Source organism: Meleagris gallopavo, chromosome 1, assembly GCF_905368555.1.
Source record: "Meleagris gallopavo chromosome 1, MGAL_WU_HG_1.1, whole genome shotgun sequence".
In the NCBI taxonomy this organism is placed as follows: Eukaryota; Metazoa; Chordata; class Aves; order Galliformes; family Phasianidae; genus Meleagris; species Meleagris gallopavo.
In genome coordinates, this window is record NC_139404.1 from 110,191,535 (window position 1) to 110,216,310 (window position 24,776).

At 41.8% G+C, this 24,776-nt stretch overlaps 1 protein-coding gene across 2 annotated transcripts; it reads right to left on the minus strand.

The window, feature by feature from the left end:
* Window positions 1–9,010: 9,010 nt before the first annotated feature.
* DDX3X (DEAD-box helicase 3 X-linked) lies at window positions 9,011–24,187 on the minus strand. 2 transcript variants are annotated; one of them, XM_019621452.3, is made up of 17 exons: window positions 24,009–24,187; window positions 21,600–21,657; window positions 20,534–20,584; window positions 16,537–16,660; window positions 15,290–15,430; window positions 15,099–15,198; window positions 14,401–14,536; window positions 13,907–13,992; window positions 13,245–13,343; window positions 13,010–13,170; window positions 12,675–12,819; window positions 12,438–12,582; window positions 11,935–12,116; window positions 11,729–11,846; window positions 10,631–10,787; window positions 9,701–9,828; window positions 9,011–9,349 (listed from the first exon to the last, which is right to left on the minus strand). In XM_019621452.3, exons 1-17 carry the CDS (start codon window positions 24,051–24,053, stop codon window positions 9,267–9,269), a joined length of 1,959 nt encoding a protein of 652 aa, XP_019476997.1. In that variant the 5' UTR covers window positions 24,054–24,187; the 3' UTR covers window positions 9,011–9,266. The 2 variants fall into 2 exon arrangements, with proteins under 2 accessions (XP_019476997.1, XP_010723017.1); XM_010724715.3 differs by having other exon boundaries at window positions 9,701–9,825; window positions 24,009–24,186.
* Between the last annotated feature and the right edge of the window lie 589 nt (window positions 24,188–24,776).

Below are 24,776 nucleotides of genomic sequence, written 5' to 3' on the forward strand. Positions count from 1 at the left end.
ATAACCTAGTTGTCCTTTATAACACATACACTGAACACGTTGGCTGCTTAGGCCGTGCTTTCATATACTGGTGGCAACTTTACAAAATGAACACACAAAATCAAACGAAATGGTTATAGCTGGTCAGAAAGTCTTCAGCCAAACAGTTTTGTGACTGTCAAAAAGCTTTGGTTCTTGGAAAAAAAAAAAAAAAAAAAAAAACCACTACAACATTTGAAAGACATCATCATTGTGAAAAGTGGCTCTGAATTGCCAAAATGTCAACCAATAGCATTCTTTAAAAACAGTGTATTTTGAGAATTGGATTTAGAAAGGAAAGCCATTTTAATGTGATTTTTAATAAAGTAAGAAGTATGACAGAGAGCCTGAAGTTATCAAACAACTCAAACGTGCCACTTATTTAGATCATATGCTTTGTACTGACATGGAAGAAAAATGTTGAAGTTGAATGATACCACAAAAAAAAAAAAAAAAAGGAAAAATACATCCAACCCAGGTCTAATTTAAAAAATACAGCATGCTCTGATGAAGAAAATTAAACCTACCATCACAAACTACTTTTTTCCTCATTTTGGAGGTTATTCAGTTACTGCATTCTGGTATTTTGATAATACTAAAAATATTACACCTTCTCCTGAACTGCTAAGAAGTCATACGCTGAGTAGCTCATAAAGCTGCTTGTGAGGACTGTGTACAAATTTTATAGGCTTATCCATTACAGTTCTACCAGTTACTGCTCTGGGCTAAAAGATCTCAAGGGCTTTCAGGAGCTGTTTAAATAACCTGAAGTAATAATTTTGCAGAGAAAAACCTTCAGCAGCAATCGTCCTGTAACTCAGAACCTATTACTTACAAGGTCCTGCCCGAGCAGCCCTGCCAACTCCTCATTTGGAGACATGGATTAGTTACCCTGAAGAGCACAGCAGCTACAGTCTGTACCCAAAAGGAGCCCTTCACAACTTGAGCTCAAGCCCACTTGAGGCTGTATGATATACAGAAAAAATAGGCCTCTGGGATGAGGAACTTGAAGGAAAACAATGGTATAAAGTTTCCGACTTCTGAGGAAGTAGGTCTGAAAATATTCAAACCACACTGAGGTTGCAAATGGTGGCTAAGAGTTCAGGATAAAAAAGGCTTTTCATGGTTCAAAAGGATGAGGGCTGATCTTTGGCTCTCATAGGGAGGTGTAGGTTTTTGAGCTTATTAAGAAGACTGAAGGAAAACAGTGGATCTAAGACAGCAGGACAAATGGCACAAATATGCAGCAATAAATAGCTCCTAGTCCCCAACTACATGGTTAGAAACAAAACAGCCCATCTAAAGCTAGTGGAGATAAGACCTAGCACAGAATTAATCCTTCATCACAAAGCATCAGGTGATTGGTAGCAGAAAAAAAACACACAACCAGGGTAGCCAGAAGACTCTATGCCACACAGAAATACAGATCTCCAATTAAATCATCCACATGGGAACTCGTTCCTTATTTCTAAACACATTCTATGGTATCTATGTAATTATTAACAAATTTTGATCTACTCTCCTTTTAGAGGGTTCCTCTGATGTGTTTCACCTTCAGTTCAGTGCCAGTAGCTGGAGGAACTGAACATGAGGTTGGGGGTGAACCTGCATATGGTACCCACAGCCTCGTCCACAAGCGGTCACAATCCTGTAGCACAGCCCATGCCAGAAAATTTAGCAGTGCTGCAGAGTACAACTCGTTAAGTGCTACAAGTCATGGGAGTGCTGTCTTGTACTCCAGTATTTATTGTGAAATCTGCCTCCATATCACAAGTGGTACATCACAAGTACCCGCCAAGCACATCTCAAATTCATGATTGTCTCCTTTCAGAACCACTCAGAGTATAACAGCAAGGGACCTATCATCTCAAGTAAGGCTGCATCACCTTGACGCTAAACTGAAGACCAGACCAGCAGTAAGCACCTCCTAAAACCTCAAAGATCACATAAAAACTTAACTTGCATGGGGAACTTTGATTCCCAGGGAGCTTCTACTAAAGGAATGATACACTTTGAAGATCTATAGCTGCAGCCTGTTAGTTCCCATGCTAAAGCAGAGTGCCCATGCTGCTCCCAGTTCCCCAGGTTACTATGAAGGGAAGTTGCTATTTGCACAAGAGCACCAGAGGGTCATTCTCAGAAGAGAGCACTGACACTTGGGGCTTCTGGGTTCTATTTCTGACTGCAGCACTGGCCTCTTGCTTGGCTGCTTCGTGTCTGTTTCCTGGTAACAGTGACCTCCTTTTCTCAAAGCATGCTGAGACTTGTGAGAAGTAGCACAGAACACTAGCGGCTGGGTGGGGCTATCATTTATCTCTATGAAGTGGGCATGTAGTGGAGTTCCCTTTGGGAATTACTCCATTTCGTCCATAAAGTATGTTGCAATTCCACAGCAGTCTAATTAGCAGATTTCTCAGCTGTTGAAAGGGATAGGGAGGAAAGGATGCATCATTCTTTGGAAAGGAAGATGGAAGACTCAAGCAAGCTTTCAACTATGCGTTCCCATAATATTCTTAGACTTGTGCAACTGAAAGCCTAAGTATATAGTCATTTCTACCAGAGAATCCTTATCTTCTTTGTACACAGACAAAAATGAGAGACTTGGAAAAGATCAATAATTAAGTACTCTCTTTCCATAAGCTAGTCCTCCTTTCCTTAGAAGTGCTTTGCACTTCTTCAGAGAACATTTCTTATGACTTGAATCTCATCTCTCACTAAGCTTAGCACCCGGGTAGTACTTTGATAACTGTTTGTCCACACAGTTTCTGGCCATTCCTTCTTTGTAAATAGCTCTTTCTAAACGTCTGGTTCCCCTACTTCTTAAGAAATGCTTTCAACCACATGAACAACTGAGATTTCAAGTACCGTGAGAAGCACGGTATAAAGAGCAAGAAGAATTTACAATAAAAGGAGATAGAAAACAAAGTTAACAATAGTAATTGAACTAGAAATAAAAAGTAACTAAGAAATGCCATCAGAAACCAAGTTTTCTTATTATAGCATCACAAGGAATATACTGAAGACTCTCACACTCTCAGTAAGTTGAAATTAGAAGTCCCAGCTAAGATGGCAGATGAGATGGGATGGGCTGCTGCAGTCCATGCCTGAAAAAAGTTCACATCTTACACTGTTCAAATAAACAAGACAGAAGAACAGTTACAGCATGATGATGTGACTGATCCCAGATAACCATCAGCTGTGCAGCTCAGAAAAGTCGTCAGCTGTCTTGGGGCTTTAACCCTTATTCTCACTGCTCCCTCAAGTTTATCACTACTCTTCTTCCCCACTAAGACACCTACTCAAAGAAATTAGATGAGCCCCCTCACTACTGAAAAAGCTCTGATACTCACTTGCAGTTTCTATGCTGAGTATTACATAATTACATAATGCCAACAGATTTCTACCGGTACTCCAGATTGTACTTCAGCCTTCCCTGTGAAATTGGTATCCCTGGCCTACCAGATTTTACCCCTGGAAGAATGATAAACAGTTCCTCTGAAAAATCTAGCTTGTACAAAACAGCAACGAGAACAAAAGTTTTTATTCATACCACATATGTTGCCACTGTCACTGTACCGAAACTTGTATGAGTTATTAATAAGGTTCAGCAGGGTGTACTCTGTGCTCTGAACACGCTGTTTGAACACTTATTTGAACAATGTAATTCATTTTGCAGCAATATTTCTCTGCTAACAAATTCAGATGATACACATGGTAAATCTCCACTGAAATGGCAGGATTAATAGCAGATCTGTTCTTGGCAAAAATCTTAAGTTTAGAGCAAGATTTCAATTGCTTATTTACAGAGGAACAAGTGTCTTTTACAATTAAATGCACAATAGAATTTCCATCCAACCTTATCCTAAACAGACTTAGGGAGATCCATAGCACTGACAGTCTTTCCACACCTCCCCTAAATAATATCAAAGAAGAACCAACGTTCTCTCTTCAGAACCACCAGATTCTGGTAGGTGAAATAAACAAAATCAACAAAGACTAACATTGCTCAGACTTTTCCTAACCTCGACTCTGCTCCAGGTCTGCCTCGTTAACTGTCAGCAAGTTACTCCAGCTAGAATCACAGAACAGTTAGAAGAGACTCCACAACAATCAAAGCCAGCACTCAAAATTCAAACCCTACATTTGAGAGCACTGCTCAAACACTCCTTGAACTCCAGCACTTGAGGCTCTGCCTGCCACCGCCTGGTGAAAAACCTTTCCCTAACACCCTCTGACCCTCCTGATGCAGCTCCATGCCATTCCTTTGGTTTTATCATCAGAGATCAGCACCTGCCCCTCCACTCCATTAAAGTCACTCCTTATTTCACAACATTTCTGCAAACTAAGGATTTTTACATCAGTGACTTTTTGAGAACTACTTACATGAATGCTTACATATGAGCAGTGCTGCGTATGAAGGTGGCTTCACAACAGAAACAAGCAAACAACTTGGATTGAACCAGAATTCTGGAACATTTCCAGACAAGTGTTTTATGCATAACTTTGTCATCTTTATAGCCTTGGCAATCTTCCCCTCAGAAATAATTCAGTTACAATTGTCCAGTGAGTTGACTTGCGTGATCATACAACAGGTTCACTCAAGCAGACAGGCTCACAACAGAACAGCAGAACTACAGACTTCTCATTTGTTCTCCTCCTCCAAAAGGATGAGCTAACACTCAAGCTTTGTAATTCAAGACTGCAGTAAATAGCCACAGGTTATTTTTATGAACACACTGACCAATATGAGCAACAGTGAACACTGCACTTGATGGGAGGATTCACAAACTCAGCAGGCTACAGACACACAATTTTAATGAAGTATACAGTGCAACTTTTGCTGAGGATCTCATCGTGGCCAGCAATGTACTGCTTGTTCAAGTCTTTCCTGTACATAGTCATTGCCTAGATCTCACACTAGCACCTAATGAAACTAATCCTCTAGTCCTCAAAAAGTCCTCTACTAACCCCTCTGCTCTCCTAATCTATTATAAAGTTCCATGGTATGACATTACACTAAACCCACCCTCTATCCACTACCACAGCCACAGAAACCTCACTAAGGGGAAACAAGAATACTCAAATGAGTAACTCTCACCATTTGATTTCACAGCTCCTTCCCCATCAATCCTCTTTTCCAGTTATCACACAAAAGTGTCAAAACTACAGGGCCCACTACACCGAGAACCAATAAGGCACACTTTCCAACCTCTGTGGGAAGACGTTCCAAGCTTATCAGCATCCTAACACTCATACCTGCCATTTCCCAGATACCTGGTTTCAGCCTCATAGCACTAGAGGATAATTTCTCCACTTTCAGTCTTGAACTTTTCAAGTTTCCTATGTTTTGACAGAAATATTCAGTTGTCACATACCAGACTTCCCCCTATTTTACAGTAACCATTACCACTAATTTGTACACTCCTTGGTTCAGAGCATTGTTTATGTATGTCTGGCCTAAAGGCTGCTCCACTGTGCTCCTCAGTCATCCAAGTGAATTCTGCCATGCCTATACCACCTGCAGTAACGTTCACTTTGAACAAGCCTCAATCTCAAACAATTAACACAAACTTCCATGCTTGAGGCTCAGCTTGCACATCCTACACACCACCTCCAAATATAGTATGCTTCAGTTATGTCCTAACTACGGCATGGAATTCCTATGACTAACTAATAATAAACAAGGGGAGAAATAACTGCCAGGTTAGTTTTTGGAAGGCAAGTGCACGCTGCACATCCAGGGACATAGCATGACAACACAAAGCCCTGCAGGATGAAGTTGGTAATTAGTGCAAGTCTAAAGCAGGTAAATTTAGTGTGGTCCACACTCAGTGTGTTCAAAACAGCCACGAGCAAGCAGGTAAACAAAGCTGTCTCCTCCATGGTACTTCAATACTTCAAAGCACATGTGGTCTACTAAGCAGTGTTTCACGAGGCAAGGAAGACTTGCAGATAGGCATTTATGGATACAGGACTACAGGTACACATCACACCCCTACTAATTGAGACATCAGTCCTCAACCCTACCGTGGATCTGTAGATTTACTTTCTCGCTCTCTTAAATGGAATCCTGCTGAGAAAGAAGTCATTTCAGTATAGTATTTAGAATTGTTTCTACAACAGATGAATATGGACTTGAACAAGTGAATCTATTCCTTTCACTGCCTCCCCATGGTTATCCCAGAACACAAGCTCACTCTAGCCTATTCACAGCTCATAATCCCATTGCTTCAATTTTCTAAAGGCAACAAGCACAGGTCTGGTTCTGCTACCTTATGAAGGTACTGACTTTCTGAAGGAAAGATGGACAAGTTACCACTCTCCAACTGTGACCCAGTACATATTGCAGCTTTCCTACAACTGCACACTTCTTCTCAACAAGGCTACCAAGCAGCTAGCTTGTAAAGGGTATCACCCACTGATATCTCCACTAAGATGCAGCACAACCACAAGATGAGGTCTGAATATCTATGGCTGAAGAACTGAAGTCTGTGCATAAACTTCAATCAAGTTTCATTCATTGCAGTTGAACTTGTTATCCTAAAGGAAGGGAAAGGAAATCTGATCTGTCCTGCACCCACTTCAACTTCTTTATAAGACTTGAACAAGTATCCAACACTGCTAGGCATAGGTAATTCTATGCTTGCTACCATAGCAGTAACCCTGTGTTCAGCTCCCATTTGATAAGCACGCTGATATGTACCACACTATATTCACCTGCTTCCAGATTTGCATGGGGATGAGACTGCTCGAACTACAGCTCATAAACCAGAAGAGTGACGCTTCACAAATGAATAGACTATGCAGTTCAACTTTTTTATTTTAATAAAATCAAGAATATGCACAGCACATGCAGTGCTAGCATCTAAACTAATACAATAAGCAATTCTAAACCTACAGTGACTTGAAATTCAATTTTCACATTCAGCAAGTTTAAATCCATTCTTGCATATTGTTTTGAATCCTTGTAACTGAACTGAAAGTATTGCTGGCTGATAAAACTTGCTAAAATGCACAAGTCACTGATTACGCCAATACAACAAAGATAACCACATGTTTGAGGATTGCAATGTGCCAGACATTCACTGAAAAAAAAAAAAACACACAACTAAACAAAACTCACGCAACAAACATCTGAGAATCTGGACACTTCACATCAGTGTTTAGAAGTGTTTCATTAATATCTTAAGACAAGTGTATCAAAACCTTGGCATGTTTAATTTTAAGTTGCCAATTTTTGTTTTACTATCAGAAAGTTATGGCTATACTGCCAATGCCGGGTCTGCTTAATTTGACTTAAGAGTTTAATATGACTTAAACATTAAAAGCTCACACTACCCCGAAATATATAATTTCACGCATACGGTGACATTCAACATTCAAGTGCCAGTGTTTTTGTACTGTCTTTTGGTCAAGTTTCTTTAAACTTTCAAAGAATCACTTTTAGGCTTACAAAAATAAATATTTGTCAAAAATGTTCAATAAATATTACACAAAACTAGCAGCAAAAAGTATCTAGAAATCTGTCGTGTGCAAATAGTTTTCTTCCCAGCTATCATTCCCATGGTCCCAAATAAGTTTTAGAATCTATTTCCTTCTCCTTAAACAAGCTGCGTTCAATCTCCAAGAGACAAAATAAGATTGGAAGTTAAAGACACGCACACAAGACATATATAAAATTCTCTGAATGTGCAATAAAAGAAGTATTTTGTAAAAAGTTATGGGCAAAATGTACAAGGGCCTAAACCTAGACTTGAAATAGCACCATAACAAATGACCTCAATACTGTCAAGTGCACCTACTTAATAAAAGTTTTAGAACAAGGCACAATACACTTGAAAAAATCTATTGCACTTTAGGAGATTTTTGCCTTTTTCCTATGCCACTGTAGATTAGAGTTGTTAACCGCTCTGGCCACAAAGTTAGCACAGAAATTCCAAGTGGCTTAGGCATTTTTCTGGTGGACAATACTTATCTTTGGCCAGATTTAGCATAAACAGACTATAAATACAATGGAAACCTATGCAACTAAAACTGACTAAAACTGCACTTCAATAGCAGAATTGAAACCTTGTGCAGTTTATGTACATTTCCAACCTCTGTGATCTCAGGTTTGTTTGTTACTCTTCTGGAGCCATTTTACAAAGTCTACAGTAAGCCAGTTTAACATCTCCACGCAGCTTGAACAGAGTAATGTGAATCTGCATTAAAATAAAGCCTGCTGCATAATTCTTCCTGTTCATACCCTCTTGACCAAAAAACATCAACACTAGCATGCGTTATTAGACCAAAAATTCAGTCAGGCCCTTAAGGAGGACCAATCACTGCCATGGTCAGCCATTCTACCATTTCAATTTCATATGGCAGGCATTTTTAAAAAGTCTAAATAGATGAATTCTCCTAAAAACTATTTCAAGTTATCAGACCTTTAAACGTTCCCTGTAATATTCTGCCCACATTTGGCTAGCTCACATTAATGATCTGCCTAAATATTGAAAAAGGAATTGCTGTATTTACTTGCATTAACTTCAAAAACAGTGCTTTTAATGTATGCATGTATCCATACATCATCTCATCATGACTGGAATGGCTTATTAAAGGCTATCAGGTTCTAAGTACCTATCCAGGATAGAGTGAGCAAATCAGAACTTTAACTTAGTACAGTTTTGCCACATTAGAAACTAATTGCATTGATATGCTTCAAGATGTTTTTATTTTTCAAATCTGCAGATACCAAAAGCCCTAATGCAGGCTACCGCATAAGTTTTTCTTTGTAATATTATGGATGAATCAGTGATTCCTGTTTAAGTTGTATCACACCTGTGTGCCAAGGTTTGATTTTAGCCCAAGTTCAGTAATTTTTATTTTGTCTAAACAATTGATATCTTGAGCATTACTGAGCCAACAGGACATCAAAATAAAAGTTGTCTAAAGTTAAAGGCACAGTACATTAACAAACAAATGATCCTCAGTCACAAAATTATAAATGCAGTTTCTGGGTGGGGATGGGTGGGAGGGGAGTTAATCCTGACTACAGCAATAGAGTCTTCAAAACCACCTTCAAGATAGGGCTACTTGTTTCCTTTGTTTCCATCTTGTGACCTTGAGCTCCCTTAAAAAAAATTTCAGTGGAGAATCACAGCTGGTAATGTACTGCGAGTTCTTGAAGCTACACAAGGTATAGTCTGGCTAAGTTACATGTGGTTTCCATATTAGCTTGTTTGGTAGGTTATCTGCTGCAAGCAGATTCAGTTGCCCCACCAGTCAACACCCTGGGAGTTATAGTTTCCTCCATATCCATCACTGTTGTAGAAGCCTCCGTAACCACCACCTATGAAAGGCAAGAGAAAGTGATGCTTAATTAACCTGCTAAAGGTAACTTGCACCTTCACAACAGAAAACAGCCCAGGGCACAAACAAGACATCTACTGTCCATTAAAGAAACCCACCCCGGAAGCTTTGCTACATGTAAACAAACCCAAAGAGACAGGCTGCAAACAAACAGATACATATAACTTGCGCCAATACAGACCCAATAAGGATGCTGAACTTCACATACAACACTCCAGATGACCTCTAATATTTACTGCAATTACCTGCTAGCTTCCAGAAGTACTAGCATATCAACTATTCTAAAGTCTTGTTCTGTAGCTGCCAGTCACACCTGCCCTCTTTTTCTTACCTCCAAATCCTCTGCTGCCACTTCCTCCACTACGGCTGCTGGTTGATCGACTGCTGTTAAAGCTGCTGCTGCCAGCACCGCTACTTGTTCGGTAGTCTCTGGCACCAAATCCTCCACTAAATCTACTGCTTAAGAAAGGAATAAAAATGCTTTAGTCAGGGATATTTTAAGCACTGTAAACTCAAGCACAAGGTTTCTTCAACTCCAGTTATAGATGCCCAACAATCAGTGCAAATGATGATTCCCATGTTCTTTTTAATGAGTGCCCCAATGCTATCTAGAAAGGACATTTAATGTAGGAAAGGAAAATTTACCATCCGTGTTCAACTTGTGTTACACTATGAATTACTTTACCAGTAATGACTTAATTCAGTACAACCTCTGTCCCATAGGGTTTCTAAGTGATAGTTTCAGTGACTCATTTAAGCCCTTTTTTTTGTTGTTGTTGTAGAAGAGGACAACCACCTTCTAAGCATGATTCTGATGAAAAACAACTAAAATTTAACAAGGTCTAGTCACACTGGCTAAATTGAAAGAAAATGTGATGGTTCCCTGTCCTTATTTTAAAGCCCTTTGCGCCAATTTATAGGACACGTTTCAGCTTCCTGTAGCAAAACTATTTCACAATTGTTCTCAAATCTGCACATTATCTTGTACTTTTTTAAATGTTAATAAACAGGCATTACCATCTCCCTAGCCTCTCAGCAGCTGCTCAAGCACAACTGTGGCTCACACAGTTAGGAACTTCTCTCAAGTGTTTAAATGCTTTCAGTGAGTTGTAGAGCTATTTCTGCTAGCAGCTGTTAGCAGTATCTAGCCACTAGCTTGAAAGGAAAAAGTTACAGTACACAGCAGGCATTAAGCTGTAACAGAACTGCCCCTCCTCACAAGTCATTAAAATCCACCTTTAGCCAAAACTCTCAACATTACCTCTTAGATCGCCCACGGCTGCCACCTCCTTTGTGATGCTGTTCGTAAGCCATGTTTTCCAGCCAAGATGGAACTTCTTGCTTAGCCTCAACAAGAAGATCAAGTAAATCCTTGGTGATGTTTATATTTCTTTCATTGAAGAACGAGGTGGCGAGACCTGAGGTACAACATTAAACTTTAGCCCCACATGAAGTAGATACACTACAGCACTTAATTCCCATTCCATATTCCACTTGTGCTGTGATAAACTCACCACATTCTCAAACTCAATTAAGAGTATTAGAATTAAATCTCCTATTTACTGACAGACACTGAAGAAAGATTTATCTTACCTATGGTATCAAATCTTCATTTAATAGCAAAAAAAAAAAAATGCTGGCTGAAAAAAATTGATTTCTTTCTACAATGGCTAGACCACAGTTAAAGATTATATATTGCTGAAGCACTGCATGATTTGACAGATAAAGTATGATCAAAACACTCTAATTTAATGCCACCTGACTTCACAAGCATTAGTTTTCAGTGGCACTTACTTTGCGTTTTAACAGTAATAAAAGTGAAGAACACTAGAATTCTAAATATGCTGAGATCTCATGTAGTTATGTAAGCACAAGAAAGAGTACTGCAAGAAAACTGCTCAGAGACCATTCACCACATCCTTTCTCAGGAAAGCATAATACACGTGATCCCCTAGAAATATTCTTACAGAGCAGAAAGTTAGATTAGGCTTCAGACAAGGATAAGTAATCTACATCTTTATATTCCCTTTTGTAGGAATTTTTGAAACTCAGTAGAAATCTGGAGGAACAAAAATAGAACTCTCCAGAACCAAGCTAAGAACAGACTGCTAGTATACAGTTTAGGCTTCAGTTTCAGCTATTAAGTACTCTTTAATCATTTTTCCACTTGTAAGTAACAGCAAAACACCTCCAGAATTCCAGTGAAAAAAAGCTGCACTTGATACTGCACAGTTTCCTAGCAATACTGTCTGGGAACAGAAAGCACAAGGGCTCCTTTCAACTTCTGCACAGCTTCAATTTACTATATATCCAATACCACTACACCCTGAAAAATCAGGTACTACATGTCTATACTTACCAAGGTTTCCTACACGGCCTGTACGACCAATACGGTGCACATATTCTTCAATGTCACTTGGCAAATCAAAGTTTATGACGTGCTTTACATTTGATATATCCAGTCCTCTTGCTGCTACCTAGTAGTTAGAAGAGTAAAAAAAAATCTGTGAGCTGAGTTCAATGAGATAATATGCCTACTAACTCAAATTCAGAAACTGGACTTACAGCTGTGGCTACAAGAATTGGGCTCTTGCCCGAACGGAACTGATGGAGTGCTTCCTCTCGGTCTCTCTGAGAACGATCTCCATGTATACTTGTACAGGCATATCCTTCATGGTAGAGGAAGTCTTCAAGAGCATCTGCTCCCTTTTTAGTTTCCACAAACACCAGAGTCAAAGAATCCTTGCCTAAGAATAAACGAACCACAAGTTTACAAGAGAAAAGCTGTACAGGTGAATACATCGCAGTCTGGAAAAAGGCAGCTTTACTTCTCTGCTTCCAATTACTCTAAACTAAAGACCTGCTTTCGCATTTTGTACTGGAGGAGTTTTCATCAATAAAAAACCACCATTCAGCCAACGCAAGACATTCACTGCACACTGAAGAAATACAAAGAGGTACTACTTTCCTCAACCTACCTACTCAATCCAAGTTCTCATTATTTTGAGCTGTCAGATTTGCCTCAACTTAAATGGCATTATTCACTTTATCTAAAACTGGTAATTTACCTGTGGCATTTAGTAGGTCGAGCAGAAATGATCGTTTGTCCAACTCTTCCACCCAGACTACTTTCTGTGTGATATTCTCAGATGTAGAACCTACTCTGCCAACAGCTAGGAAGATATACTCATCAAGGAAGTCACGAGCAAGCATCTGAAGAAGGAAAGGCAAAAGATCAGCATTTTTCCCCCTTCCAGAGATAGGATTAGACTAAGTGTTAAGGCATTTGAACTTCCATGAAGTACCTGGATTTCCTTGGGGAAAGTAGCACTGAACATCATGGTATGACGAACCCCCTTTGGCGGCATTGTATCTTGTTCAACAATTCGTCTAATCTGAGGTTCGAAACCCATGTCGAGCATTCTATCAGCTTCATCAAGCACTAGGTATCTGAAGTAATAAAAAGAGGTTTTTTCAGGTGGTTTTAGAGCTGCAATTCACTACACACATTGGACTGCATTTCTCAATCAGACATTTGCAGTTTGAATGCTAGATCAAGAGTTATCATCTCTAGATTTCAAAAGGAATTCAGTTTCATGTCAGCAACTCATTAGGTTATGGACAGAATCACTTCACTTACTTGCAAAAATCCAGTCCAATCTTTCCCCTCTCCATCATATCAACCAGTCGACCTGGAGTTGCTACAAGCAAGTGACATCCACGTTCTAAGTCACGTATTTGTTGCCCAATGTCTGCACCTCCATACACAACGCAGGGACGAACTCTGGAACGGTATGCAAACTACAAAACAAGCAAGTTAGTGCTAAGAAGAACTATACATGAGCTATCCTATTCTAATAAACTCCTAGACATACCTTCCTGGCCTCCTCATAGATCTGCACAGCCAGTTCTCTAGTTGGAGCCAAGACCAGTGAGATTGGATATTGCTTACGGCGTCCATACCTTCCATTCTCCTAAAGCAGGAAGAAAAATCCCCAGATATAAGGCATATTAAAACACTGCCTGTTGTCACTGAGCTTCTCTTCACAAGAGAGCAAACAGTTGAGCATCAGCTTGTTTTACATACTGCATCTGACTGCCCTGCTGCAGTGCCTAAGATTAAACTTTTGGTTAATATGTTAACAGTGTAACTGCAGCACAAGCTTGTCCTCTAAAACCTGTATCAACATCTACAACTGAGACTAAGCCTGCCCGTGGAAAACAAGACACGTACTGCTACATCTTAAAACCTACAATGCAAACATGTCCCACTAAATTTTTTTAGTAGCAAGAAACTACTCATAAAAGTTCTTCAAAAAAAAAAAAATCTTGTTTCTCCCCTTCGGTTGAGAAAAAAGTAACAAGCTGCTCCATGCCCAAAAAAAGGCTTCAGAAAGGTGAGAAACTCCCTTCATCTACCCAAAATAATGACAATACACTTGAGCTCAACTACTGCATGCAGTAGCAGACATCAGCATATGAAGCAAATGCATATGTTGGACTCAACTTCTTCAGGACTAAGTAATAAAATACTTGCCTTCATAGCTCTCAAGGCATCACCAGGTCCATCTGCATAGATCTGGCTCAATATTGGTAGAAGAAACGCAGCAGTTTTCCCAGACCCTAATAGATACAATTTAGTATTATTAGTTATTTTTAAAGCTATCGTACTGTTATCTACTGGACATAGTCCTGTACCATAAAAATTCTTAATATCATCTCTGCTACGTATACAGATGCACAAGCCATTTGAGTGCATTTTTCAGCCAGAGAAGTTGTATACGGAAGACAATCAATGAGCACTGCTGAAGCTATTTAGGGCATTAACAGCTCTCTAAGAATACAGTAACACGTGTGCCTGGCAAGGTACATGCAAAACAATTCCAAGACCAAGCTTATAATTTCCAAGAGGTATTCCTATACATTCTAAGCAATAAGTTTATTGCCTTAAGGAAACCCTGCAGCTTCAAGAATGCAAGAACCTATTCTCATTGACAGAGACTAAGTAACAAGCAATAGTTACAAACTTACCTGTCTGAGCACAGGCCATCAAGTCTCTCTTCTCTTTAATAATAGGTATTGCATGTTTCTGGACTGGAGTAGGACGAGTGTAACGTGTGAGCTCAATGTTTCCCATAATAATTTCTCCCATATCAACATCACTGAACTGTAAAATATTGTAAAAGATTAAATCTGAGATCTTTCCCATTCATCTGTCTCTGAACAAGCCACTCAGTCCAAGCAGGTTTTTCCATAAAATACTTTTCGTTTTCTTTCTTCCCATGGAAGTTGCTTATAAGGTCAGATACTAAAGAATCAGTCAACTAGGAATATGGTACCAACTCAGTCCAGCCACATAAGTGATTCTTAAAAAGCCAACTGAGCCTCAAATGCAAAATACATTAGCTTAACACCTCACTTAGAGGCAACGTTTAAACAGCTGCTGCAAACTAGCACCTCCAAGCACTTCCACTACTTACTTACACATTTACTATTTAGAGATATATCATATAGTTAACTAAGCCAAAAGCATTAACTTTATACAACCTCTCCTATGTCTTAGTTCATTATATATAGTTCCTCTGCTAAAAAAAAAAAAAAAACATCTTTGCTGTAGGAGAGGACAGTGCTTCCTTTGCTCCCTAGATGTAACACAGCAAAACATCATTTCGCATGCAAAACTATCAAGATCAGACAAATCAGTCTGAGAAAAAAAAAAAACACCTTACACTTTCAATATGTGGAGGACAATTGCTGCCTGTTGCTTCAACAGGAATATCATCGTATTTCTCAAAGTTAATGCCAGTATTGCTTCCTGAAAAGAGCTCTCTGAAAGTAGAAAAAAACGTGTTTTATTTATTAGATGAATCAATTAGCACTATCACATTGTGTTATGTTATTATGTAGATCCATTACTTACTGTTCCAGGCGTTCACTTGGGGGAAGAGGCTTCGACCAGTCATCTTCATCAGATTTGTCACACCAACGGCTATTTCCACCACGGTCAAATCTACCGAAGCCACTCCTATCATAGTCGCTACCTCTTCCACGCTCTTCATACCTGAATACAGCACCAGTGTTAGGCCACCATCACAGGAACAAAACACCAAAGCAGTTATAATCTAGCTGAACATGGTCTGTATGTTAATACGTGACCGTAAGACAATAATCAGATATTCAAACTGACCTACGAAGTAAAATTACTTTAGTCCTACTTATAAGACTAGGTCAGGTTATTCTGCATTACAGACAGGAAAAGTTTGTTCCTATTGTTAGCTTAGTTGTAACTTAATTGAAACTTAAACCAGCACTCCGTATTTTAAGCGCAACTTGAATTGCTGCTGCCTTTTTTTCCACTTATGTTTCTCAGTCCTGTTTTTCTGTTTTGTTTTCATAGGAAGCTTCATATGAATCTCTCGTGAGATGCTCCTTGGTACTCCCCCCTTCCACAGTGCCTCATGTTTATATTCATCTTCCAAGCACAAACAGTTCCCCAAAGAACTTGAATTTGCTCCCCTACTCCTCCCCACCACATAAAACTACATCTCTCAATGAACATGTCACATTCCCATCTTTACCGAGAGTGAGCTCACCTGTGTTACTGACTTAGAAAGAAGGTGGAAAAAGTCCTTACCTCAACTGTTTAGATTTTGGCCTGGTAAATCATGTTTGAGAAAAGTCTGGATACAGGACTACCACCGTCAGCCTTACTAGTTGACAAAGGTCATTCACCACACTTGTGCATACAACGCATGATGTGTGTAAGACTGATCAAGTAAGGTAGAGAACCTGCAAGAGTCTCACCCAGGTTTATTAACTACACTTTTTCAACAAAAAAAATGAAAAAAAAGTCAGTTCTGATGTATTTTATGTGCTCCTAACAGCTCTTAATGAATTTCTGGTAGTAGTAGCCACCCACCTAAAACTTCATTGAGGACATGGAAAGTCAGGAAGTCATGAGAATTGCAGTAGTGGCTGGTGATGGGCTATAAGGCACATCTTCTACAACATGCAAGATTCCCATCATTTAATTCCTACAGCTATGAAGTAGAAAGATGGGAGGGGGAATCTCCACACCTAGAACTCCATTTTAAACAGCAACATTATACACGGCCATTAGAACTGCGACAGACTTGAAATTCAGCACCTATACAAATAAGCACTTGCCTTCCTCCTCTTGATCCATTTCCACGGTCAAAGAAGCTTGATTTTGCTCCACGGTCGGACCGTGCACCAAAGCTGCTGTATGCATCCTTGTCTCTGCTAGAACTCCAGCCACCGCTATCGAAACCTAGTAGAGAGATAGTATTTTAAGCCATATAGTACACAGTCCAGGCTTCTGTAAGAAAAATGTCTGTCCAGTAAATCTTCACTGGAAAATCCACATCATTTCAATACTGGCAGTCTTTAGAAAAAAAACAGACGAGACTTGCTCAAACAGGCAAGTCTCATTGCCACATATTTCTCATTGCCAATCAAACTTGCTGAAGCACCTTCATGAATGCAGAAACAGTACATTTAAAACAGTGCACATACATCACTGCTAGTATTTGTCTTCCTCTGGAAAGAGGGTCATAAAGGCAACAGAGGTCATGGTGTATTTGAGTAACTTCAAACTGAGGAATCCAATATCGCTGGAGGATTCTGAATTGCCTGAGGTTACACAAAGTTGGATGCCTTATTTATACTAAATATGTACAAACTGAACCCATTACATTAATGACTGCTTTTGGGATGACAGTAGTTTAAGTAACAGAAAGCAGGGAGCTCAACTATAACAGAATAAAAAAATTCAGAAACATCCAAATGTTTACAACCCTAATTTTCTCCACAGCTTCAATGTAAGTTCTTCACAGCACATTTCATTTTTGTGAATTTACCAGGCCTCTGGTGGTGTTCACTCAGGGGACAGAAAATGAACAAAAGCACTGGTACTAAACCAAAAAGTTTATGTCTAGAATACTGATTTAAAAGCTTAACTTTCAGAAGTTTAAAAATAAGATCCAACCAGAGTCTCAAATACTGGACTTAGAATGAATAAGTAATCCTACCAGTAAAAAAAAAAAACCTTTTACAGATTCTGCAGTAGAAAAAACAATGAAGACATGTACATCACACACAACAGAAGCAACTGGGACAGCAAAATTACCACAGAAAAAAAAATGTGTGCAGATTCTATCCAACACGTACTTCTCCCAGGGAGATAACACCTAATGAAATTCTGCAGCTTCTGCACCTATGTAGCAACTACTGCTTTTCATTTTTCAATCAGCATTTTAGGTCACACTTTGTAATATTTTAACAGCAATCATGGTTACATCACTTGAAAAGCTGTCATGCAAAGAAACAACCATTAGTTTTATGAAAGAAGTTCTAACATTTTTTCATTTAATCTGCTATAGATCAACTCAGACTTCGAATACCCAACCGTAGCTTTAAGAATGTTCAACAAGAATACCATCTGACAGAACATATCAGTATTATCAAGCAAAACTCAAAGCCAAATGTGTCAGTATTCAGGGCTACTGATTCTGAGCTCTACGTACAGTAGCTTGAACTGCTGAAAAGCAGAATTGCCACTAATCAGCCTAACTAATTTTGAAGGCATTATCTCCTGCAGTTGTGTTGTCCTGCTCTCAGATACAAAGCTGGCATTATCAGTGTCACAACCTCACAGTGACACATCCTCAGGTCTATGGAAAAATTATGCTGACACTTACCTAACAGACAAGGAATGCACCGTAAAGTTTTGGAACAGAAATACTCTGAATCTTTTAGCCTTCTTCCCCAGCCAATACCTCTTTAAATACAGAGGACACTCAGCTCTTCACATGAAAGAAAAAAACTGTTATGTTTAAATCACTGAGTCCACTGCCTTAAGCAATTTCTTACTTAGCCATGAGTATATTGTGCAACATTAATAGCCTCTCTGTATTACTGCACCGTAATCAGCTACAGAGGAAACTGAGAACCCCAAGCTAGAAACTACATACCAGTTGTTCCAAAAACACATCTTAAGGGAACAGCACACAGGATAAACTAACAATTCCTCTTCCTTCTGAATGCAGCATTACTTTAAAGCTTTCATGAAAGTTAAGGAGGCACGGCTTGTGTGAATTCTACTGGGACATCAAAATACAGCTGAACACTTCTAAGGCTGCATTCGAGACTTTCCTTATATGGTCAAATATTGCTATCCAAAGAATGATTTGCCTGTTGCTTGCTAGCATGTACAAACACCTTTCAGAAGCTGCAAAGGACTTTTAATCAACAGCCAATATACAGAAAAAGTCGTGTGTTTTTTTTTTTGTTAAAGTAGTTAACTTGCGTTTGTTGCATACAACTGAATACTGCGTTACAGGCCTGAAGCCATGCCATAGCTCTACTGTCAATCCCTTGGTGAGGATGATACGCGCTTTGCTACAATGCACGATCCCTGAACTGGTTTTCTCCTCTTCACTACTAAGAATTTCCCACCACAAGGAGTCAGGAGGAATCCAGTGATAAAGAGCTCTAAACAGTTTCAGGGAAGTTCCTAAACAACAGGGTACCAATGGAAGTTGATACCCTGTAATAACTAGGTTTACCACACTGCTTGTTCAAGTTGAGTTTCATGACTTCTTTACCATTCTGCAAGGTGACATTTTAGTGCCTACATTATCAAATGAATGGCATGAATGAGAAAATCCAGTTACACCATGAATACATCCTATGATCTTCTAGTTAGTCAGATACAAAGGGTAACATTCACACTTCTCTTACTTCAAAGGAGAACTCTACACTGTAAAGTTCAAATACCTAGTGAAACAAAATGGTCTCAGTTTCAAAGTAAGGGTTTTTTTGAGAGCAGCTCTTAATATGGACGCTTTTACATATCACGTTGCTCAAGGCAAGATGAAAATACCTCTGTATCCAGTGTTCCCTAGAATTTTTATTTCTCCTTTCTCGCAACCAAAGTTCCTCCTGGGTTGATACATGAGATTTCTTCCAAGGCTGCTCACATTTGAGACTTAGCTTACCAAGAATTTCAAGAGAACTGAGCTGCCAAAGCGTCCCTGTACTCTCCCCACCTAAGTCAGCTCATTACAGCCTGTTCACATCAATTAGTGCTTTAGGCCAATTTAATGCCTGTTCAATATTAAAAGTTCCTTTTTCCATCTTCACGTTTCTAATCTGTTTCTTCAAGTGGCAGAATATTTGTTTTAGTCATTAAGCAGCTCCAGAAGAACTTCAAAAGGTATCAGCATGTATTTCAATACTCTCCTACCCACACCTTCAAGGAAGAGACCTCCTGCATCATAAAAACAACCTTTCAAAAGTCCCGTTGTTTTAAAAGTACAAGGTTTAAAATTCAAGCTATGTGAAGTTTCTATGACTTCTTCAATTCGTAGCATAGTCCAACACTTCAGTTTATCTGAAGTCTATTTAAATAAAGAACATTTCCTTTAGCAACTGTTATCTACACAATGCATTATCATTGTATCTAATGACCACTACAAAGCTCTGAAATCTTTCTCCAAAATAGAGGTCATTATTTATTTCACTGAAGCACTTCATGAAAGAGTGCTCCTCTTTTATCCTAAAAGTAAAAGGTAAGCTTGATTTTTTCAGTGCAGTCCTTCTGTACAAAAACACTGCTCTAGCATTTCATGTTTCGTACTCCAGCATTCCATCTTGCTTTTTGTAACCACTTTTGTAGGCTTCCATTATAAGGCAGCATCTTAACTGTTTTGCTTCTCACACTCCCCATTCGAATGTGTGTGTGTAGAGCATCCATTTACAATGCAAAACTGTGCTATCTGCTCACAGTAATTAGTTACTCTTAAGTTTCAAATCACAGTCAATAGAATAAAAAACCTGGAGCTTCCAAATAAGTTTAGTATTTTATACTCATGGTTACACTCGTAGACAAATAGTCTTTAACTTGTTTCTGTCCCTTACATGCTTGATAAGATAATGAAGACATTTTGCCTACCAAACACCAAACTCAAGCTTAGAACATCACCTGGAAATGGAACCAACAGCAGCACACTGAAAATAGGAAGTACAGTGTTTTGTGCAGAACAGTCGAGCAGCCTGCAGAGTCACTTTTAACAATAGTGCCAAAAACCTTTAGGGCCTCAAACAATCAGTTACAAGCATCACCTCTATTTCTTGTACATACCCTGTTTGGAAGCTTCCCTGTTCCTTAAGTGAGGAGGAATGTATCTGCCTTCTGTAGGACAAAAGACAAACAATGTTAAAGATAACGGTATACACTGTTAGTAACTTCATAGATAACAGTCTTTTCAACAACTCCCTTTGCAAAGGAAAAAACAGTTTGCCTCATAAGCTTTTAGGCCTTTAAGGGCATTTTTGAACTAGTTTTCAAATACTTACATTGCTCACAGAGGACCCAAAGCAGCGAATGTAAAATCTGCATGTTTAATCAGCTTCACTTTCAAAAGATAATACAGACATAATACTGAACATACAGTATCCGTTAGTAAAGTTTGTCTTCCTAGAACTGACTAGGGCTTCACACAGTTCCAGGTTACTTGAGCAGCTTACGATGTTCACTATGCCATTCCAACATTGGTACTCACAGTACTACTGCCAGTATTTTTCCTTCCCTTTGAGTCTAACCATCCCACTCAGTTAGCTTAGATCTAACCAGAAGCCACGTGCAACTGCCTCTGACTAGCATTCTTCAATTACAATCCAGAAGCATCTGGATTGTTAAGCAGCATAAAACAGAATGTAGCAAGCATGTGCTTAATAGGAGTTCCCTGAAGATTCTCTCTTAACATACTGCAGTCTGTTTGGCATGACAGATAGCACTGTTTCTACCTAACAAATCTCAACTAGAGCATGTAACCACTAAAAATTTTTACCTCTGACACTGCAACACTAGCTGAATGTTTTCGTAAGCCAGGTCACCAAACTGTTACTACAGTTACTGGCCTCAGCTGTTTGACCAGAGGCCACAGAAAATTTGGGTATCTGGATTCTCACAAGTTGGTTCAGTACTTAAAAGCACTACCAAAACACTCAACTTACACAATCACTGCAATTAAGTGTTCCTGTCTGAAGTATGTAATTTTAAAGCGGGCAAGTAACTAGTAACTGCCTTTTATTTCCCCAAAGTCTGTACATCTTGATGAAAGGATTACTTTTGCAGGTACAAAAGCCTGCCTTGTTTTTAAAACTCCCTGCACATTAGAAAGCTTTAAGAACTTGCATGTACTTACTGCTTGTAGCGGTTCCTTCACTCTGGGAGTCTGAGGAATTCAAGTCTAGACCAGAAAACTGGAAAGAACAAAATAGCTGAGTAAATATCAACATGTTATATCATGAATTTATGCTAAGATGCAAAAAGCTCATTTGCAGATCAAAAGCAAATTACTCAGAAGTAAATGCTGCAAATGAACTTATTTTTGTTACGTTTCCTGTAATGAAGAACAACCAATACTATAATGTTCAATACCACAGTAACAGTAGAACTGAGTATCATCTTCGGGTGTCCTCAAAGAGACCAATAAACACCCACCAAAAAGCCAGCAAGGCCTGAAAACTACTGTATACCCACCAAATCAAGTACTCCTGACTTGTTTAATGCACTAACTGAGGGCTGAGCAGGACCTAAAGTGGTCTCCCATTCCATTGAAATGCATTCTAACTGAGGTCAGGTTTTTTGGGGCTCTTCCTGAAACATGAACAGAATCGTTCAAGTGCCCAACTGCTACTGCTTCATTTGTAGAATTCATTTTCTGATTGCATTAACATCGTTAAGACATCAGCATCTTCATGCCAGAAGCAGTTTCTGCTCCCAGGACAGTAAGCTATTTCTGGAGAAAAATACTCTCAACTCTTTGCAAATACAACTTCTCGTTTGCTTTCTGCAAGCTTTGTTTGCAGCCTTTGGCCTACCAAAGCGTGTTTCAGTTGAAGCGCATTCAGGTCAGCAGAAGGCAATCCACGGACATAAAGCAGCAGTTTACTGACGTTGTTTACATACACGGCACAACGCAGAACTTATTAGCAGAGCTGAAAACAGCTAAATTTTATGCGAGGCCGACTGCACTGCACATCTTCCAATGCAACCGGAATCAATCCAAATCAAACATCATCCTTCAAGACGTCCGGCACAGCAGTTACGGGTTGATGGTTGGACTAGATAATCTTAGAGGTCTTTTCCCACCTCAACGACTGTATGATTCTATTATGCGTGCTGCCATTCGGATTCTTGAAATAAATCCTCCGATGGGGAAGAGCCTTGGATCGCTCTCTCTAAAAGCTACTTCTGCTCTTTAGCTGATCCCAGCATCAAAACGAGATAAAAATATTACTGGGGTATTCACTAAGAAGCAAACGCCGTGTATAAGGAGGAAGAAGCGGGCAGGTGAAAGGACGGCCGGCACACACCCCCCGCAGCGCGGCGGCTCTGGGAGATGGCGCAGGGCCGGGGCCGCCATCTCAGTGCGGCGGTGCAGCCGGCACTGCGGGCTGGGATTTTCGGCGCAGCAGGGAGCAGCCGCAGCCCGCCCAACTAATCCGGCTGCCGGCACCCGTCACGTGCTGTATCTCCGGGGGGGAGGAGGGGGAAGAGAAGGGGGGGACCGGCTCCCTGACCTACTTCGCCCCAGAGTCGTAGCTGCCCGAAACCTTCAGGCTCCGAGGGCTATTTCTGCCGTTCCGTGCCCGTTCGGGGCCCCGCTACAGAGCTGCGGTCTCTTCCCCACCCCCTCCTTCCCTCAGGGTTAGGTAACCACCCGTCCCCCAGCTCCAGGCAGGAGCCTGACTCCGCCCCGCAGGTGCGGGGGGGAGGAAAGGAAGGGAGGATGGAAGGCGTAAGGAGAAAAAGAAAAAAAAGAACAACAACACCGCGGGGTCGAGAGCCGCCTGCGCAGCGCCGCCGATCCGAGCGCAACTGCGTCACCGGGGCCCACCGGGAGGAGCGGGCGAGGCGCCCGCCGCGGGGCCGCGCTGCCGCAGCCCGAACAAAGGCGGCCGCGAGCGCCCCCCTTCCCCCGCCCCCCTCCGCGGGGGCGCCAGCACAAAGCGCCCCCACCCCCCCGGCTCCGTCACACGCACAATGGCCGCCATTGAGCCAGCCTCCTCCCTGCCCCCTCCTCCCCCTCTCCTCGCTGCCGTTCCCCGCCGCCGCCGCCAGGGGTCCCGCAGCGTTACCATCGTCGCTTCCCCGGCACACAAAAGCCGGGAGCGGAGCGTGGCCAGGAGGAGGCCGTAGGGGCACGCGGGGATGTGACTCCTCCCGCCCGGTGGTGCTGCTGGTGGTGCTGCTGGCGGCCGCCCCCCCCCCCCCCAACCCGCCTCCCCCCGACTCTCCGCGGGGAAAAAGGGCCGCACGTCGGGAACTGCGCAACAACCGAACACGCCACAAACCCTCCACGCCGCGCGGGGGGGGGGCACCCGAGAAAACACCGGGGGGAGGGGGGGCGGGAGGTGGAAAGAGAGCAATAAAACAAAATCACGACACAGCCACCGCTGATCGCGCAGCCAGCCCCGCGCCGGCCGTATGGGCCGCCCCTCGCAACGCACGCTGCCGCCCCCCCCTTTCCCCTCCCCCCATATCCCGATTAACGGAGCGCCCCTCCCCCACCCACCCCCCGGCCCGTTCCCGGGGCCCGTCCCCTCACCTGCTGGTCTAGACTGAGGGCATTTTCCACCGCCACATGACTCATAACGAGAGATCGTCTCGGGGTGTCCCGCTCCGCCTCAAGAAATTCAGATTCGCCGGGCCGGGAACTCGCCGCCGCTGCCGCTCGTTCACCACGAATCCCTTTCCTGACTGACCACCCCCCGCCTCGGCCCCGGCCTTTATATAGTCCCCGCCCGCCCGGCGGCGCGCGCTGACCTCAGCGCGCACGCTACGCCCCGCCCCTCCCTTTCCCTGCTCCTGCGCGGCGCTGTTGCGAGAGAAACCGACCGCGCTGCGCCGGCGGCGAAAGGAGGGGGAGTTATCGCGAGATTTGCGTGCGTCTCTATAGCTTAGATCTGGATGAAGGGAGCTCCGGGGATGTCGCGAGATTTCTCGCGCCGGGCCGGCAGACTCTCTGGGATTCCGGTGGCGACACCGCGAGGTTTCCTGCTGGCGGCCCGCTCTTCCCCCCACGTCTTGCTCTCCCTGGAGGGGCGTTCTAGTTCTCGCGAGATCGCGGCGCCCCCCTGCCTCTAACCCCCACCTTTTGTTCGGCACGCTCGCGAGAGCGCCCGCTGCGCGCGCTCTGAGATGTCTCTAGAAGGAGTCGGATTCTAGGTCACGTGGTCGCTCCTGCCGGCGCCCGCCGCCATCTTGTGCGCTTGCCCCTGTGCAGTGGCGCAGGTCCTAATGGAGGCGCCGCAGGGCTGCCTTGCCGGGCCTGAGCGCGGCTTGGGAAGGAGGAAGGATCCAGTAATGGCACGCT

Bases quoted from the DNA above. Each gene is read 5' to 3' on its own strand.
- DDX3X (XM_019621452.3), bottom strand. From the start codon at position 24,053: ATGAGTCATGTGGCGGTGGAAAATGCCCTCAGTCTAGACCAGCAG. The intron at 15,431-16,536 runs GCAAGTGCTTAT...TGCTGTATTCAG, and splicing joins AATGGATCAAGAGGAGGAAG to GTATGAAGAGCGTGGAAGAG. The intron at 11,847-11,934 runs GTAAGTCCAGTT...TCTAACTACTAG, and splicing joins CAATTCTTGTAGCCACAGCT to GTAGCAGCAAGAGGACTGGA.